Source organism: Carassius carassius, chromosome 17, assembly GCF_963082965.1.
Source record: "Carassius carassius chromosome 17, fCarCar2.1, whole genome shotgun sequence".
Classification (NCBI taxonomy): Eukaryota; Metazoa; Chordata; class Actinopteri; order Cypriniformes; family Cyprinidae; genus Carassius; species Carassius carassius.
In genome coordinates, this window is record NC_081771.1 from 9,957,312 (window position 1) to 9,975,900 (window position 18,589).

Here is an 18,589-nt window from a genome sequence, read left to right on the forward strand (position 1 = left end):
GCAGTTGCATACATCATCTTGTGTCCTTGCTGGTGCAGTTTTGCAAACACACAAAAGCTTATCTGTTTCTGTCTTTTTTCTGTTCTTAATTTCCCTGAGGTTGGCTTCTGAAGTATGCATTATATAGCCTATACATGTTTCTGCATATCTGTTTCTCAAAGCCCACAATGCAGTCCTGGCACGATTCACAGTCCCCACCTACAGTCCCCACTTTTTGGCTCTTAGACAGGCGAAGCCTACTGCAGCCTTAAAAATACAGTCAAAACTGACTAAGTAGCGCGGTTTGCTTTTGAGTAATGTTTGTCATGATATGAGCATGTTTAGCATCACACCCATATCATCTTTCCTTTGCACTAATGACTGTATAGCACAAAGAAAAGGTCACAATGAAAGACTCTTTCAGTCTTTGAAGGACCAATGGAGTATGGCTGCTTCCAGCTCACTGCTCATAGACCCTGCTTCAATGATTTTTGTTTGGGTTCAGACATAGTAGTAGTGTAGTTATGGCCATAGGTTTGACAACAGTAGTTTATAGAGCTGCTGTTATTTCTAGCCTGTTGAAATAATGTATGCCTTTTATTGTTTTAATAGACGAAAAATGTGTTATGAAAATATTAACACATTTATTTTGAATAGTAACAGTTGTCACTATCAAAATAGTACTGTAAAATATGTCAGAATTGGATATGTTAGCATGCTTATGGCATGTTTTTTTGGACATCGCACCCCACATTTGGCAAAGCATAGTATGAATGATTATTTTATATTAGTATTTTTCCCCCTCAATAATATAATTGTTCATCTCTAGGGCTGTGCATTTACTTCTCATTTTACTTCTGTAAAGTGACATATTTAAAAAATATTCAATAACAAATCTGAGATTTGTTTTGTACAGAAATCTTATTTTAATTAGGCTTATCAAAATATCCTTACAAATAAAACAAATACATTTTATAAAATATGTTTTGCAATATTTCTCCTGGACCAGCAGGAAAAATATATTATTGAGCCCTTTAAATTATACAAATAGTTTGAAATTGTAATAAAAATATCTTTACATATAATACACATGTGATAAAAAGTCCTTAAATTAAAATGATAATAAAATATCCTTGCATAATGTATACATTAAAAAAAAAAAACCTTTAAGGAACATTTCTCTTCATGGCCCAGCAGGCAAAACATTATTTTTGTCCAGCCCTGTAAATTAAACAAATACTAGGTTTAAATTTATATATTTATATATTTATATTTATTCATTTAGCTGACGCTTTCATCCAAAGCGACTTACAATTGCTATATATGTCAGAGGTATCACGCCTCTGGAGCAACTAGAGGTTAAGTGTCTTGCTCAGAGACACATTGGTGTCTCACAGTGGATTCGAACCCAGGTCTCTCACAACAAAGGCGTGTGTCTTATCCACTGCGCCACCAACACCCCAAATTTAAATAAAAATATCCTTACATATACAGTAACATTTATAAATATGTAGCCAAAAATATAGCCTACACATTCCCTGAGCCAGTAGAAAAAAATAAAATAAATGTTGAACTCTGTAAATTATACAAATAGGCTTAATATTAAATACAAAATATCCTTTCATGTAATATGCATACATTTAAAATATGTTGCTACATTTCTACTGAGCCATTAGACAAAGCATTCTTAATGTTGACTCCTGTTAATTATACAAATTGGCTTAATATTTCATAGAGAGACTCCACCATCATCATGTTTTCATTATTTGTAATGAACGTGTGTTGTGAATTAAATAGTTTGTTTCTGTTCGTGTGTGTCTTCGTGACAGAGTGACAATGAGCACCATTGAGAGCATCAGGGCTGAGCAGTCGTGATCTCTGCTTGAATTCCCAGCACATACTCAGACGCTTTTATGCACTTAAGCTGATCAAATGAGCTGTGTGTGTGTGTGAGTGTGGAAATCCTCTTCCATAGCTGGTCAGCATATACTTAAACTAAAGAGGCTAGGACCAGCTGTACAATGTCTGATTGTGTGCATCTGATCAGGTAACTTCAGTAGCTGAAGCGCCCACTGTGATTGTAGGAGGACAGGCAGGCTTTCTGAGTTGTTAAGAAAAAGAGAGAAAGTGATAGAGTGGGAGAAAGAGACCTAGGGACAAAACAGAAAGAGAGAGAGATTACTCTAATCTAGGTCACAGAGCATTGGGAAGCAAATACACTCATTTACCCATGATTCACAGCATGCTTTCTGACATGTTGCGCTGTCTCTCCCACTATCTCATCTCTGTTTTCTCCTCTTTCCCACCCTGTTTGTTGTCTCCTTTAAAAAAACTAAATCTCTCCTGGTTTCTCTAGCTAGCTCGCTCTCAAGTGCACATCACACAGGACATTTTAATAGTTAATATCTTTTGCAATGGTTGCAATATAGGTTCCTCTGTAACTGAATTATTCACCGGTCCATGATGGACATCAGGCTTTAAAAAAGAAGAGATGCACACTTTACTTCTAGCAGACTAGCATACACTATCCTGTTAGGAAGCAGTTTTTCCAAACTGCCAGTTAGAGATGTTTCTCTCATAACATATTATACTCTGGTAACTATGGAAGCTTGTATCCACCACTTTTTTTGTCTTCAAAATTGCGGGATATAAACTTACAATCATGAGGGAAAAAAACTATTATACAATTATGACTTTTTTCACTCAATTGCATGTCCATATCACGCAAATTTGACAGAATTTCAGAATTGTGAGATATAAAACTTGCAATTGTGAGTTATATGCAATTGTGATACCCAAACCAACTCACAAGTCATTTTTTTTACAACTGCAAGTTTATATCATGCAGTTCTGAGAAAGAAAGGATATTGTGAGACAAAAGAAAATCCCAATTTCCTTTTTTTAAATACTTTTTTTACTCAGAGGTGGAAACAGACCTTCATAGGTAATGTTTAACTAGACAGCATGTGACTGAAAATGGTATTTGTAATTAATTTGTATATTGCAGTTCTGTTTCACTGCTGTGTAAATGCATAAAAAAGTTTTAGAAATTTGTGGCCTAATATTCACTCAGCAATTTTAAATACTTTTATTGTAGCTAAAATGATCTCTCCAAACATGCACAGATAATTTCTCCTCTGAGTAGGCTTTTGTTTTGGTAGTGTGTGTGTATGTATTTAAGTTATCAAAATCCCATCTTTGAAACGCCTCTCGGGCATGCAAGTGCATCTTCTATCACGTTGAATATGGAAACATCAAATTCTCCAAAACTGTTCACTAAGCTTACGATTCAATTTTACATTTGTTCAAATAGCGTTATAAAAAGCTTATTTTTCAGGCTAGATCAGCCAGTGTGCATGCGCTGTCCTGAGCGCACATCTCAGAGCCCTGACTTTTTCTATAGCAAATTGGACTTTTTAACAGTGATGTGTTGACTTAAAAAAAAAAAAATAAAAAAAAGTGACGTGACATACAGCCAAGTAAAATGACCCATACTCAGAATTCGTGCTCTGCATTTAACCTATCCAAAGTGCACACTTTACCGATTAGTGATTGGCTCTTTAATTCAGAAGGTGGGGCTTCTTGCGATTGAGCGGCCATATTAAGTGTTGCATTTTGGGATTTATGGCTCTTTGAGGGGATCCGGATCTTCGCGATCCGTTCCTTTCAAAGAGCCGTTCAAAAGAACGGCTCTTTTGGCTCTTTTAAATATTTAGTCAGTTTTAAGAAGCCAGCTTGGAGCCATCTCAGTTTATCCTGGAAATAATCACTGGGAAGAATGATGAGGTGAGATTTGTAGTCAAATAATTAAAACTCAGATATCACACACCAATATCTGAGTTTGAATTATTCTGAAATATTGATTATTACCTCGTTTGTCATGTGTGGACTATATTCCATAGGGTTGCACAAATCCCTCTGCTTAGACAGTGACATCACTATTTTGGATTTACCTTTAGTACAAAGTGTGTGTGTGTAAAGCTACGTTGACTTATGTTATTCATACAATACCTACTCACGAATAAACATCAAAAAGAAAGCCGGCTGCAATGAATTTATGTGCAAAACAGCTTTTACTACAAACACTTCCACACAAGAACATTGTTATCACACAAGAACATTTTGATAGAAAACAAAAAATATTTAAAGTTAGAATAAATAAAATGGAAATGTCTACATACAATTACTACTGTAAACTTTGCAAACATCAGCCCCTTCAAGTCAATGAACAATAACAAAGTGGGCTGCAATAAATGTCTGTGCAAAACAGCTTTTTTTTCAACGCTCCTACCCAATGACAGAGGCACGCAGGATGTGAAGGACGTGAAGGATGCGTGCACAACTAATAACTAATATCATCACGCTATAAAGGGTTGGCCTGCGCTGGGTGCGCCCCTCCCCCTACAACTGTTCTGTCTCGCGGAGGAGCTCATTTGTGTGCATCTGTGTGAAACACGCATAGGATAAAAGAACGACAGAAAGAACGGCTCCCCTCCAGCCGCAACTCGGCTCCCATCGTTCATGTTTATGAGCCGTTCAAAAGAATCGGTTCGTTCGCGAACGTCACAACTCTACAAAACTATACGAGTGACAATTCTAGTAGGGTACTTTTTTTGCGTCTCCCTTTTTTGCAGAATGCGATATATCCTCTCAACCAATCACAGTACACCATTCCACGCACTCTAGACAGTAATGGCGGCACTTTGAATACACTCCGCATCTTAGTTTTACTCCTCTACTTTTTACTTTGTGATCAACAAACAAGGGCTGCACAGTTAATCTCATGTGTAACAGTGCATCAAATTTTATTTTGATTTCTTATCACGGATCCGTGGTTTGATTAAAGTCAATTTTATTTTAAAATGCGCTACTTTGGCTGGCGCGCAACGTCTCTCTGTATTCATCACTCTGCAGACTTGCTCAATGTCCCAATCATCTGATTGGTTACACCTCACGAGTAATAGCCTATCAACACTTGCGAAACGGTTGAAGCCGGTCCGCTGGGCAGTGGAGTTGCTAACTTGGTGACTTTGTCGCTCGATTTAGCGACTTTTTTTCCAATAAGGGACTAGCGACAGATCTAGCGACTTTTTGGACAATCATTATTTAGTCTCTGAGACTCTCTGGTGCTGCCGCACGAGCGCGAGGTCTCTCTTTCCCAGCGCTATGGCATTATTTTTCTGACACAATCCTGAGCGAGTAATTGTATGTTTTGAGCACAGAGAACTATATTTTGCAAGCACATTACATTATATTTTGAACAGAAGTTAACAATCAGTTAACAAAATTCGCTTGAGCAAAGAAAAAACGATTCCGTGCTCAATAAATGTATTTGCTTGTTTGCTATTATCCATATTAACGTGCAGTCATAGGCGCCGATACCGTGGGTGCTCCGGGGCTCGAGCACCCAATGAAAATACCGAGCACCCACGGAAAATGAGCACCCACGTGTGCCAGTGCCAGACTGCCAACAGGCTACATTTATTTAAAATTAAACATTGCAGTTGGCGCTATGAAGCGTCTGCCACACTGTGATTGGTTATGTTGTTGTCAGTGACAGTGACATAACCAGTCGCATGCATGTTCCATATCCTATCCACCAATCACAGCGTTTCTGAAAACGTCCCATCCCCCACTATACAGTGCCGTGCGAGTATGTAATCATTTACTGCTTTCCGTAATCACTAATCATTCATCAGACTAAAATGGACAGATTTGTTATAAAAAAACTGCACTGAAGATTTCGGTTTATTTTCTACATTTTGCTTTGGTTAGATTAGGTTTAGATTAAGGATTGTTTTCTTATATTTTGTTCTTTCCTTTGGCGCCGCTTTCGTTCTTTTCCCACTTTATTGTTTGTTTGTTTACATTTTCACCTTGTACATAGCGCACATTATTATTGTTATTTTACTGGATCTAGTGGCTTTGGCTTTTTGTGAATAAACGTCCAGTATTTTTTCTCTTTCAAAGTTTTGTCTGTCATGTTCTTCCACCTCATTTCATACCCAGCAGTACGTTAATATGTAAATGTTACGGTACATTCCCTAGACTCCTTAAAGTTCGTAACAGGGTTTAAATGGGAACATTTTTCTGCTCAAGTATAGGCCTATATACGGTTTAAAAGAGGAAAAACTAATGGACACAAAAGTAGCCTACTTTTGGACAGAATACGAGTTCTTTGTTAAATACATAAAATAAAAAAGTATTTTTTTAGCCTATATGAATAATGGATTCGAAACCTCAAAGAAAAGCCATGCCACTATCAAAAGAAACCTCGAAACATGAATGAGGTAGACATTCCCAGAAACTCATTATTTTAGTCGCAACAATCGGTTAATGGAAACGCTGTCCTTTCGCAATAGTTTTTTAATCAATATTTACAAAACATTAATTTCCCAAGAAGCTGAACGCATTAGCGGTTACGTGTCAGTTAAACTTTTCATCTCCAATCCTGTTTGTATTTTTGAGAAGTGACGCTGTTGTGTTTGTTTGTATCGGCCGCTGTCCATTAGCCTAAGGTTCTGAAATGCAATATTTTTTGAATAGCCTAGTCTATTTTTTTTATTTTTTAAATGGCGTGCGCCCTTGAGCACCCACGGAGAAAAACACACGCTTGCTCAACTTACAACAGCGTTACAAGTGTGCCACAAAATCAACCAATCGGAAAATTAAAGGTCAATTGTGATTGGCTGTTGGTCTCCAATCAAATCGCTAGTAGAACCAAAGCCCATCATTTCCTATTTAGAATTCAATAACGAATTTAAAAAAAAAAAAAAAAAAAAAATGTCAAAGCTCTTTACATTCTTTGCATGTGAAAGCAGTGTTTCAGCACCGCCCACAAGTGCGCATGAAATATTGAAGCCATAAACCGATTTGTAAACCCCAAAAGACAAAATGAGAGAGAGAGCCAAAAACTCATTCTTCGTTTGTTATACTAAACGGAAAAACGAATAAACGAGCCATTTTTCCATTTATTGTTATTGAATTCTAAATAGGAAATGATGGGCTTTGGTTCTACTGGCGATTTGATGGGAGACCAACAGCCAATCACAATTAGCCTTTCGCCGAGCCCCGCCCACCTTAGTTACTGTTGCTACTTCCGACAAACAAATGGTCAAACACGACCTTGTGTACCAGTCATGCTCTTGCACTGCCGGGAAAGTTCTCTTTCATATGTTATGGTCTATTATTGTCTATTGCGAGTAGCTATTTTTATTATTATCTTGGTGAGTAAAGGTTTTAAAAATAATAACTAAATACTAATTGAGTCTTAAATGCATAATGTAGACATATAGGCTAGCCTATATAGGCTAATGTTGGCATTATTCTTTTATTAAATTTCAGCTGCTATGGCGAAGCAAATAAGGCAGAGTCTTTATCTTAATTAATTTCGTTATTGCCAAATACCCATCTTAATTTAGAATTTATCTTAATTAAAATTTTTAAGAAAGACTCGTTTTTATTGGTGCGTTTTATTTATAGGGTAAATGAGTCTATACCTTGGGCTATTTAGAGTTCTGAGATGTTACGATGTCACAGAGGACTTATTTTATTTCTTTGTTCAAACTTCCAAGTGGCCTATTACGTTAGTCATGTATAAATTATGTTTAAACATGTATAAATGACTCATTCTTGACAAAAGGCAAGAGAGCTGTGTCCGTGCGTACATTTGAATAATGTCGGGCTGTAAACGGGTTTGGGCTTTTAAAAAGCTGTCAATCAAAATGTACTTGTCTGGCTAGGGCCGAAATCTGTCGGGCTCGGGTCCTGTCATGCCTAACTTTCAAGGCCCGATTACAGCTCTATTCTAGTGTCCGATTTACAAACGCAGTGGGCGCACCGCTTCACCATCTTGCTTGGAGTCAAAGTTTGTCGGAACTGCCTCACATAGTAACGGTTTCTATGATGTGTGATTGGACAATGGCCGTTTTGGGGGAAAAGCCGGCAAAAGGCTAATTGACCTGTAATTTTCCGATTGGTTGATTTTTGTGGCACACTTGTAACGCTGTTGTAAGTTGAGCGAGCGTGTGTCAAGAGTTGAGCACGCACAGTATTAAGAGGTTGAGAGAGAGAGAGGGGGACGTGACAGGATCGCAGAGAATAAGTTTGTGAGAGAGCACCTGAATAAAATGCGTGAGAGGGGTTATTACTGCACATTAATATGGATAATAGCAAACAAGCAAATACATTTATTGAGCACGGAATAGTTTTTTCTTTGCTCAAGCGATTTTTTTTTTGCGATTGTTAATTTCTGTTCAAAATATAATGTAATGTGCTTGCAAAATATAGTTCTCTGTGCTCAAAACATACAATTACTCGCTCAGGATTGTGTCACAAAAATAACGCCATACAGCGCTAGCCTCTCTCTGCATCTGTGAGCGAGCGCAGAGAGCAGCAGTATTTTCAGTAAAAAAAAAAGAAATATATTCTGTTGCTTCTAATTCTATTTTACAAGCAAGTATAGCTGACATCTGTCACAGCACAACCACTGACTTTATCGTATGTGTATTTGATTTCATTAGTGCAGATTAATGTTTGAGAGCTGGTGCAGTCTTAATGGACCGCGTTTCAGTCATTATAATATTAATTCCGTTTTCTGACAACAGAAACATAAAAATATAGTAATAAAAACAGTTTTATTGAGAATTAAATTAAATGGCTAAATTAAATTGCAGTATGTGAGCATAGGGAGGCAATACAATACGACGCACCTACGTCATAAATATGCTAATTAGCACATGACGTCATCTAGTTCATGTTCTCATTATTTGTTTTTATGAATTAAAATGTTTCAAAACACCCCCCCCCCCCCTGTTTTTTTTTTCACAAATCGCACCCTGCCCATATAAACTATGTTACAAAGTAAAGTAGGAAGGTTACACCTGGCAAGGCATGTTCCCAGGTGTGTAAAGTGGTAATTTGAGTCTTCCTGTCACCTGCATGCACACACCCTGGTAACCCTGACTTTACTGTTTCCATGAGCAGGTTTTCACTGTCACTCTCTATCTGTCTGTGTTGCTCTCTGTCTCTCACATTCTGTTTTTATATTCTCAGCAGAACAGGAAACCATGTCATAGGCTAGAAGATTTAGCACTGGAGAACATGACATCATCCAGAGGGAAAGGAAATGTGTGTGTTTGTGTGTGTGTGTGTGTAAGGAAAGACAGACTGTTGGACGTGGACAAAAGAACAGTGAAGAAGGGCAATGAAATTCATCTTCAGTACAGTGTGATACAGTGTTATCAGTTTCTGAATGGTGAGTCACCATCTGGTGGTGGGTAACTGAGGCTGTGTGTGTGTGTGTGTGTGTGTGTGTGTGTGTGTGTGTGTGTGTGTGTGTGTGTGTAGGGACACAATGGAGAGATAGCTGTATTATGTCTTGAGTGAAAGTCATTGTGAGCACTCTGTTGTGTCATAGTGTTTCAGGGCCAGTGATGCAGCACACCGGAGGGAGGGTCGATATGAGTATCTGAAAACATTGTATTCAGGGCAAGTTAATGCTTTTCAAAAGAACAAGACAAGTTCTCTCACAGTCAATTAAAAATAGATGTTTGTCCATCTCTCTCTTTCCCTCATACACACACTAGTCAGTGAGACACACGTATTCCTGCTCCAGATCCAAGTTTCCCACAGTCCGAGCAGCTGGTGTCCATGTCTGTCGTACAGAAAGCCACTGAGGGACTAGATGGTTCTGTCTCTATTCTAATTACCTTAACAGAAAATGCATAATGTGAAACCATTAACAGGTTTTTTTTTTTTTTGCAACATCAGGAATTTGCATCACAGGAATAAATCACATTTTAAAATATATTAAAATAGCAAAGAATTATTTAAAGTTGTACATTTATAAAATATTCATATTTTACCAAGTTTTTTTCTTAAGCAAATAAATGCAGCCTTGGTGAGAAAAAGAGACTTCTTTCAAAAACATAAAATCTTAGTGACCAAACATATTTCAATGGTAATGTGTTTATTTATTTGCTAAAGCCATTATCATTCCATTTAATCTCTGTTAATATCAATATGCATGTAAAATGTCAATTTTAAATTAAGTCACTTGTAGGTGTTTCATTTCTGTTTTGCTAATGCAGGCAAACTGTATTTTGTAAAGCTTTATCTCCTAAAGCAGTGCCGTCCTCCCTCACCTCCTTTCTCTCAGGGTCAAGAGAATCCCCACGTGTTTGTATGTGTATGCATGCATGCCAGTAGATGTCTATGTATGCATAAACTAAATAATTGAAAATGCCAGAGCCAGGAAGATAAGTGCTATACTGAAAAAGGTCACTTTTTCCCATAATTGCTTGCAAATACAAGATTTCTGTCATGATTCAAAATATTTTTCTCTTGATGTTCCATTATGAGCTCAATTCAGACTAAGGATCCAATATTAGAAAAGTATTTGGATTAGATTTTAATGATAAACATTGGATTATAGAGTATATTTGTTTAGTATAGTTGAATTACAGTTTAGGAATGTGAATTTAAAAGAAATGAAGGTTAGATTTCAGGCTTAATGTCTGGATTACAGGTTAAAATTATTGCTCAGACATTAGATTGCAGGTTATATTGTTTAGAATTGGTAATTTTACTGTATTGGACTGAAAGACAGTAATACAATTTCCAAATTTCTATTATTTTTAAGATCTATAATTTGTGGAAGTGAGAATCTGAGGTGGGATGTTACAGGTCACTGATTCATAGACTGAAAGTGTGTGTTGATGTCTAACTTTAGGTCATGTCATGTGTGTCAAGTCTTAATGTAGATTTCTGCCTCAGTCTGTTGTCACTCGCTTCTCATCATCATCATTCTCCCAGCAACCAACCACAGTCCATCTGAGCCTCAGTGTGGACCGGACCACCTTAGGCCACCAATAAAACCTTCTAGTTTGCGGTTGACTTACAAAAGCGCAATGACTTGTCTTGAAAGTTGACATTAATTTACTGCAGTTCAAAACCACTCTTTCTGAACAACACTGAAAGGATCAAACTGAAGGTGAACATACACATACACAACCCCCTTCATAGCTACATGTGATAGAACAGTCTGGTGAAGCTAAAAATATCCTATGGTGCAGCTGGGTTCAGTCCTCATGCATTACTTATGGGAGTTGACTCTTCTTTGCTATTTTTTCTTTTTTTAATGTTGAAAATGCTTTCGCAAGAACGATTTGTTTAGTGGTTTGTCTCATAAATCTCTGCTGTTTACTGTCAATGCATGAGCACAGGCCAGTCTGATTTCTATGCATTATAATAAATATTTTTGTGTTATCTCTTTTGAAATCTTTCCCCTTCAGGGCACGTGTTGAAATGAGCTTGAGCTGCTCACGTATCATAACCAAAGCTCTCTCCATCCTGCATAATCCCACTAGATTACACTTTCTGCTCTTTTTCACACTCACAAGCACACACACGAGTCCAGCTCTCACGCACTCAAATCAGCTTGGCTGTTAGAATGTAAGATGGTGATGATCTTTAAGGATTTGGGTGTTTGGGTTTCTTCAAACCTGTGTTTCCAAACCTACTCCATCAACGGCTAAAATGTGTTCCTTTGAACGCCAGATATTATTTAGCATTATCATTATTAATAATCTGCTACTACAATGCCAATGCCATTGCCTATACCTTACTGTTCAACAGTTCAGGGTCAATAAGATGAACTTTTCTTTTGTTTTTTTGAAGGATGTCTTTTGTTTTCTCCTACTCAACAAGGCTTAATTTATTTGATCAAAAATACAGTAAAGTGATAATGATAATTTCTTTTGGAACGCTTTGATGAATTAAAGTTCAAAAGAACAGCATTTATTAGAAAGACAGATATTTTATAACATTGTAAATGCCTTTGCGGTCACTTTTGATCAGTTTAATGAATCCAATGTTGAGTAGTATTACTTTTTTATTTTTTTCCCCTTTTGAACATTAGTGTATATATGTACAAAAAACAACAATCATTTACAATTTTATTGTAAGTCCTAATTTCTATTTAACAATGCAAAATTAAAATCTTCATGCACTGACCCCAAAATAGTATTTTGACACTTAAGCTATAAATAAATGATCTTTAGGTGTATTTTTGTTACCTTTTTTAAAACAATGCCTGTTGTTTTGATTTTTTTGTGATCTAATGTAGTTATTTTTGTATATGAACTGTAAAAAAAAAACTTTTTGGAAGGCGACCTCATGTTGAATATTAGACAGAAGTGAAGTGGAAAGTTGTGGGTTTTTTTTTTTCAACTAAAATCTGTCTTACTGTTTTGAAGAACGTTTGACCAAAAATGTATCTCAAAATGAAATGCTGAATTTATGCTGTTCATGTTTTTAATTGGTAATTATCTCTCTTTTTTAGGTGACATCACACAAAAAGGATACGAGAAGAAGAGGGCCAAGGTTTTAGCACCCTACTTGACACAAACACAAAGTAAGAACTACAGACATATCGCTGCTTATGCCCCCACTTCCCACCATCTCCTTTTTTGCCATATTATCTCTGTCTCCTTGTTTTTCTCAGTCCTCCACTGACTCATATGATAATGTGGTTATGAAACATCTTCTCAGGCTGTTCCTCTTGAGGTTGGAGGGTTCCATCTAGACTAGAGTCCCTCTGCACTGCCCTCTTCTGTTCATGCATTGAAGTGCAGCATGAATTGCTCTTATTTTATTGACGGTCCCTGATGCAAGACATGTATGATTTGTTGGGCTGATTTGTTATACTTGAGGGATATGAGAAAAAACAAAACAAAGTTTTACACATCTGCTTCACATTCATATCTTCCATTTTCTGTAATCATTCACTGCGTCTGCTAGTTTGCATGAAGTTCACTGTCTCTTCATTGTCTCTATAGGTTTAGCTCCGCCTCCGGCATATGATGCACAGTCTCCTGGTCCAAGCTTCGCCTCCGCACCTGAACCTGGCCCTTCGAACTCGTCCTCTTCCTCTTCTCGCCACCGGCGCACACGGCGTCCACACCGGAGCAGTGGGACGAGAGATGAACGCTACAGATCAGGTTAGAACAGCCTGACAACATACAAATCGTTTTCTATTTGATTTTAATTTTACCAGCCAGTATAGTGTGAGAATGTTCCTCTTGTGTTAATTCAAAGGTCATGTTTTGCCTTTAGCGCCACTGGACAAAAAAAACCTAATAATGTTATCAGTCATTATAGAGGCTGAGAAATGTTTTGCCTTTAATTGCACTAAGCAAAATAGCAAAAATAGCCAAAAGCGCTTTATCTTGGAAAAAGCATTCTGCTGATTTGATGTTGAGTTCAAATATATATATAAAACATTTTCATTAAGTCCTTTTTTTTTTTACAAAACAAGTAGTCAAGATCCAAATGTTTTAGTGACAAATAGAAGTATTTAAAATATATCACATTATATCTTATAGTCTGCAAAGGAGTGGAAAAATATGTTTAAGTACTTCATTTAATGTCAAAGAACTTTACATAAACACAAGTTCATAAGATTTCTTTAACATGGGTTACTTATAGTGATCTCAGCACATTACAAATATTTCAACATTAAACAAATGACACACGTCGCATTTAAAACATCGAACTCCAATTTGCAAGTCATGTATAGACCGATCTTTACTTAAGATTTATGGGTTGAGAGGTTGAGTCTCCAGGTGGTAATATTTGCCTGTTCTCTGACTACATCCTTGAAAGAACTGTTTAGTCATCTGCCATGGCAGTCATACTTGGACAAAATGGATGCCTAGAAGAAATGTGTCATTGTGGATTTCTGGTGCTTTGTGGCAATTGCAAGATGGCAGCTTGCTTATTTGATTGTAGGTTTCTTGTTCAGTTACTCTGCACAGATGTGATTATAAAATTTACTGTCCTACTGTTATCAGAAAGTAGTTTCATCAGTCCTGTGGATTCAATCATTTGATATCAAAGCATAATTTATGTTGAGGACCTTGTTATGTAAGCATTAAGTTGGTTAAGAAGCTTTGCTGATATACAAAAGTTACTGATTTATATCAAGGTACAGAATGTAGGTTAATGAGATTCCAATCAGTCTTGTACTCTGGAGCAAAGCATTTAACCCCAGGATGGTCAAGGTTGATTGTACCTGTCACTTTGGATAACACTAATCATCTGCTAACATCTTACTAAATGCAGAGGTCTTCTTTTTCTTTTTGTCTCAGATATCCACACTGAGGCAGTTCAGGCAGCGTTGGCCAAGCATAAAGAGGAAAAGATGGCACTGCCCATGCCAACCAAGCGTCGATCTGCATATGTACAGTCACCAGTTGACAACTGCACCCCACCAGGTAATATATTAAAGCTCAAATAAACCATTACAATAATATACTACAGAGCTAGAGAAGAACTTACAGAACCATACCACATTTAGTCATAGGACATATCATCATATTGTTAATGGTAGAGCTAATCCGGATCTTACTTTTCTGTTTAAAATAGCAAAAGTAACGGTATTTCTCAGTGAAACTGATAGCTTTAAATCCTTATCCTTATGTATTTTCTATAATAATCATGTAGTGAATATTAGATGAGTTAGATCAGTTATACAATTTGTATTTTATGTTGCATTTTTCAATTTTGAACATTTAGGCATTTACTACTTTTAAATTAAATTATTTGTATATGTAATCTTATAAATAGTTTTAATTTAAATTACTTTTTATTTTAACATGTTATTAGAGTTAATTGAATTTGTTTATAAAGATTTATAATACATATGAATATTAAGGAAGTAATTAAAAAGTAAATTAAAATTATTATTATTATATATATAAATCTATCTATATATATATATACACACACACACACACACACACACACACACACACACACACAATTTTACTGGTATTATTAACATTTTGTTATTGTGGCAGCCACATTTACTATTCTCATGAAAAAAATAAGTATAAAAAAAGGCTTAAATATTTCTTATCATTGTTTTTTTTCTCTTGTCTTTCTCATGCTCTCTCTGCCAGACTCCTCCTCTTCCTCTGATGATGAAGCCGTGTCGAGTGAAAGTACAGGGCCTCAGCAGTCTCCAGACACCTGGATTAATAGCTCTCTGCATGGCTCCTCCACCTCCTCCTCTGCCTCCTCCACTCTCTCCCATGGGGAGTCTCGGCCCACCCAGGCTCCTCAGCCTCAGTCTCAGCAGGTCCCGCCTCCAGCCGCACCTGCCCACCCTCCCCACTCCCACTCTCAGCCCTCCGCCCTGGCAGAGGCCTTCGCTCAGGCACGCATCGGTGAGTCACAGCTACCCTACACCATTGTATTATTTGGTACTGAGTTTTAATTTGAACTGTTTTTGCATGTGCTGTCATTGCTTTATTATTTCTAAATTGTTTGTCTTTTATGCATTCTATTGCCAAATGATTATCTCTGTTCATTTATATCTTTTGTGACTGTCAGTGAGAAGAATAGGAAGAGGTAAAATTTATTGTTAATAGTCTTTTCCCTGTGTTTGTAAAAGTTATGATTATTATCTGTCTCTCCACATGCCCCACCTGTGTGTTTGAAGCCTATGAATGATTGGTCTGTCAATAGTGAAAAATTAATAAAGCTTCTTAAAGAAGTGGGTGAACTTTTTGTGTTCAGGAGTGATCATCTTAATACACACTTGATCTCATACCGTTTTTATTCAATGAGTGTCTTTTCCTGCAAATGACATACCTTGAGTGTGTGAGAAAAGCAGACAGTAAGTTTAGACAGTCTGTAGATTATGTGCTTAGACTAGAAATTCAACCAGTAATCAACTGTGAATGTAAAGACAACCTGAAATAGTATTCGCACCCTTGCAAAAACTGTGTATTTGCATCAGACCTGAAATGGAATATTCAGTAGGCTGATATTATTGGTTTAATGTTATTTTTCTCCACCCACACAGCCTTAGCCCACAGAGGCAGAGAAAGTTAATCCATTTTGGTGAACGATTATGAAAACGATGATGTACGATGATAATGATACACAATAAACCAGAGACAGTTATGTAAGAGATAATGTACAGACAGGTAAAATAAACCCTGACAGGGTGATCAATATTGTAGCACCCTGAAGAGGATTATTTTTTGGATAACAAGTGACCGACTTTACATTATCTCATGATAAAGGCGGACATTACTCAGCTGCTTAACATGAAAAATAATGTGAAATATTGATTTGAGATGAAATGACTTTATAATGTGAGAAGAAAGAGACATTACCATTCAAAAGTTTGGGTTTTTGAAGCCTTTTATTCTTACCAAGACAGCATTTATTTTATCAAAAAAATAATGTATGTTGTGAAATGTAAAAAAAAAAAATCTTATATTTTAAAGATTTAATTTACTCCTGTACTGACAAAGTGAATTATTACATTTGTTATTACATTTTATATAATAATCAATGTTAAAAACATTTGTGCTGCTTAATATTTTTTGTAGAAACAGCGTTTATTATTTTTATTTTATTTTATTTTAACTTCCCTTTAACAATATAAAAGTCTCTCTGTTGAACGAGTTAATGCATCCTTGATGAATGAAAGTGTTAAATTGTTTTACATAAAATCTTAATGACCCAAACCTTTGAACAGTAGTTTATTATATGTAGGAAATTGATGTCACATACACAGTTTATCTGACATTGTATAGATATATTTGAATGTTAGATAAATCAAAATAAAGTATTCTAAAGATACTACAAATAAAGTAAATAAACCTGTTTGATTGCATGTTGCTTTAAAATATCTTTGGGCTTATCACCAGTTTAAGAAAATCAAGGAAGCACATTGTGAAAACAGTACTGAGTGCACATAGTTTTACAAAGATTTTTAAGAGAATAGTAGACGGTTGGATTGAAAAAAAATGTTTCAAACAAAATTCTGATAAATTTCCCTCTTTGTTTTCTACGTAAGAAAGCCATGCAGGTTTGGAAGGACAAAGTCATTAGAAATGAATGTTTCATTTTGGGTGAACTATTACTTTTAAGAGCTAGGGCATGATATCTTTTAGCTTGGCTGGGTATGAGTGAGTAATATGTGTTATTTTGTACCAGATCCGGCTGGAGGAGTTGGGCCCCCTGATGTGCCATCCCAAGCACAGGCGAGAGGCTCTCGTGTGGATCTGCCTCCCAACGCTGTGGTGCGAGGCATGAGTCGAGGCCAGAGCCGATCCAGCATGATGGAGACAGCAGACGGTACTGAGTGTGTGTGTGTGTGTGTGTGTGCAGGGGAAAACACTTGTAGAAACACAAAAACCACTTGTCGTGACATACTGTATATACTCTCAAAATGTATTTCAACCTTTAAGCGCCTTTTCATAACTTTCTTTTCATGCCTCTCAGAGCTTTGTGTTATCATCTCAGTAGGGACATTTCAGTAAGTCTTTATGAATGCTGTGTTTGACTGCTTCATTAATCACATCCCGTTTCTTTTTCCTTTTCCACCTTTTATCCACTTGTGTCATGTTGCTTTTCTCTGTCAGTGAGAAGAGTAGGCAGAGGTAATAATTGGTCATAGAAATGTCCTGTAAGCTGACTTTAAGACTGTGTGTTTGTGCTTGTGTACTGTATATGTGTTACGCAGAGGAAATGTGAACCCAAGTGAAACCCTGCACTTTCTTAGGAAAATAAATAACCAATAGTAGATAAGTCATCCCTGCATCTCTGCTTACATGTGGTTTTACTCAGTCCTGATCTTTCACAACACATCAAGGCTGCTTTGCAAGTAAACAAGTATGATATTTAAAGGAATAGTGTACTTTCTTAAAGTATTTACTCACCTAAAAATCCCCATTAATATATCATAAAATAATTTCTTACAACTTTTGTAAAATATTATTAAGTCCTTTAAAATTTCCATATAGAAAATGCAAAAATATCACAGTAAAAAAGGAGAAGATTAAACTGCCTTTCAAAAGTTTTGGTTTAGCAAAAATGAATTTGAATGTTTGAACTTATTTGAAAAAATATAGTCATTATAAATAAAATAAAAAAAAGTTTTACTGAACCCAAACATGGAACGGTGGTGTATATAATTGTACTGTATATCTTGGCATCTTTGGACCAGAACTGATGATACCACTGTAGGAGCGTGTAATAGATGTATATACATTAGTAGTCATGATTTACAAATTCCCAGGTCAGGTGAAAGTGCGCGTGAGTTTGTGTTTGTTCGTCTGTCTCATCCCACCCTACCTGACCCCGATCCTGGTTTAGGTGTTCCAGTGTCCAGTCGTGTATCCACAAAGATTCAGCAGCTGCTAAACACGCTAAAACGACCCAAACGCCCACCCCTCAGTGAGTTCTTCACGGATGACCAAGAGGAGATTGTAGAAGGTACGTGACTGAATTTAGAAAACATCACACTCTGTAAGAAAGCTGCAGTATGTGGATCAGCATATTCCTTCTTCCACAGTTCCCCAGGCAGATCCTAACACCCCGAAGCCAGAAGGCCGGCAGATAATCCCGGTGAAGGGGGAGCCGTTGGGTGTGGTCAGTAACTGGCCTCCTGCTCTTCAGGCAGCATTAGCTCGATGGGGTGCCACACAAGGCAAGAGCCCCGCCCTCACAGCTCTGGATATCACAGGAAAACCACTTTATACACTTACGTATGGTAAGACTGAGCAAGGTCACCTGCAAAACACTTACC

At 36.8% G+C, this 18,589-nt stretch overlaps 1 protein-coding gene across 4 annotated transcripts in view; it reads left to right on the plus strand.

Annotated features, from left to right (window-relative positions):
* The window catches only part of dip2bb (disco-interacting protein 2 homolog Bb), a 41,678-nt gene that overhangs the window by 3,648 nt on the left and 19,441 nt on the right, over nucleotides 1-18,589 (plus strand). For 2 of the 4 annotated variants that reach the window (XM_059570810.1, XM_059570812.1), the window contains exons 2-9: nucleotides 12,323-12,394; nucleotides 12,819-12,980; nucleotides 14,130-14,255; nucleotides 14,943-15,209; nucleotides 16,996-17,136; nucleotides 17,424-17,441; nucleotides 18,157-18,276; nucleotides 18,356-18,553. In XM_059570810.1, coding sequence (XP_059426793.1) covers nucleotides 12,323-12,394; nucleotides 12,819-12,980; nucleotides 14,130-14,255; nucleotides 14,943-15,209; nucleotides 16,996-17,136; nucleotides 17,424-17,441; nucleotides 18,157-18,276; nucleotides 18,356-18,553 — 1,104 coding nt within the window. The remainder of the gene's footprint in view (nucleotides 1-12,322; nucleotides 12,395-12,818; nucleotides 12,981-14,129; nucleotides 14,256-14,942; nucleotides 15,210-16,995; nucleotides 17,137-17,423; nucleotides 17,442-18,156; nucleotides 18,277-18,355; nucleotides 18,554-18,589) is intronic. The other 2 variants (XM_059570811.1, XM_059570813.1) reach the window with 1 other exon arrangement.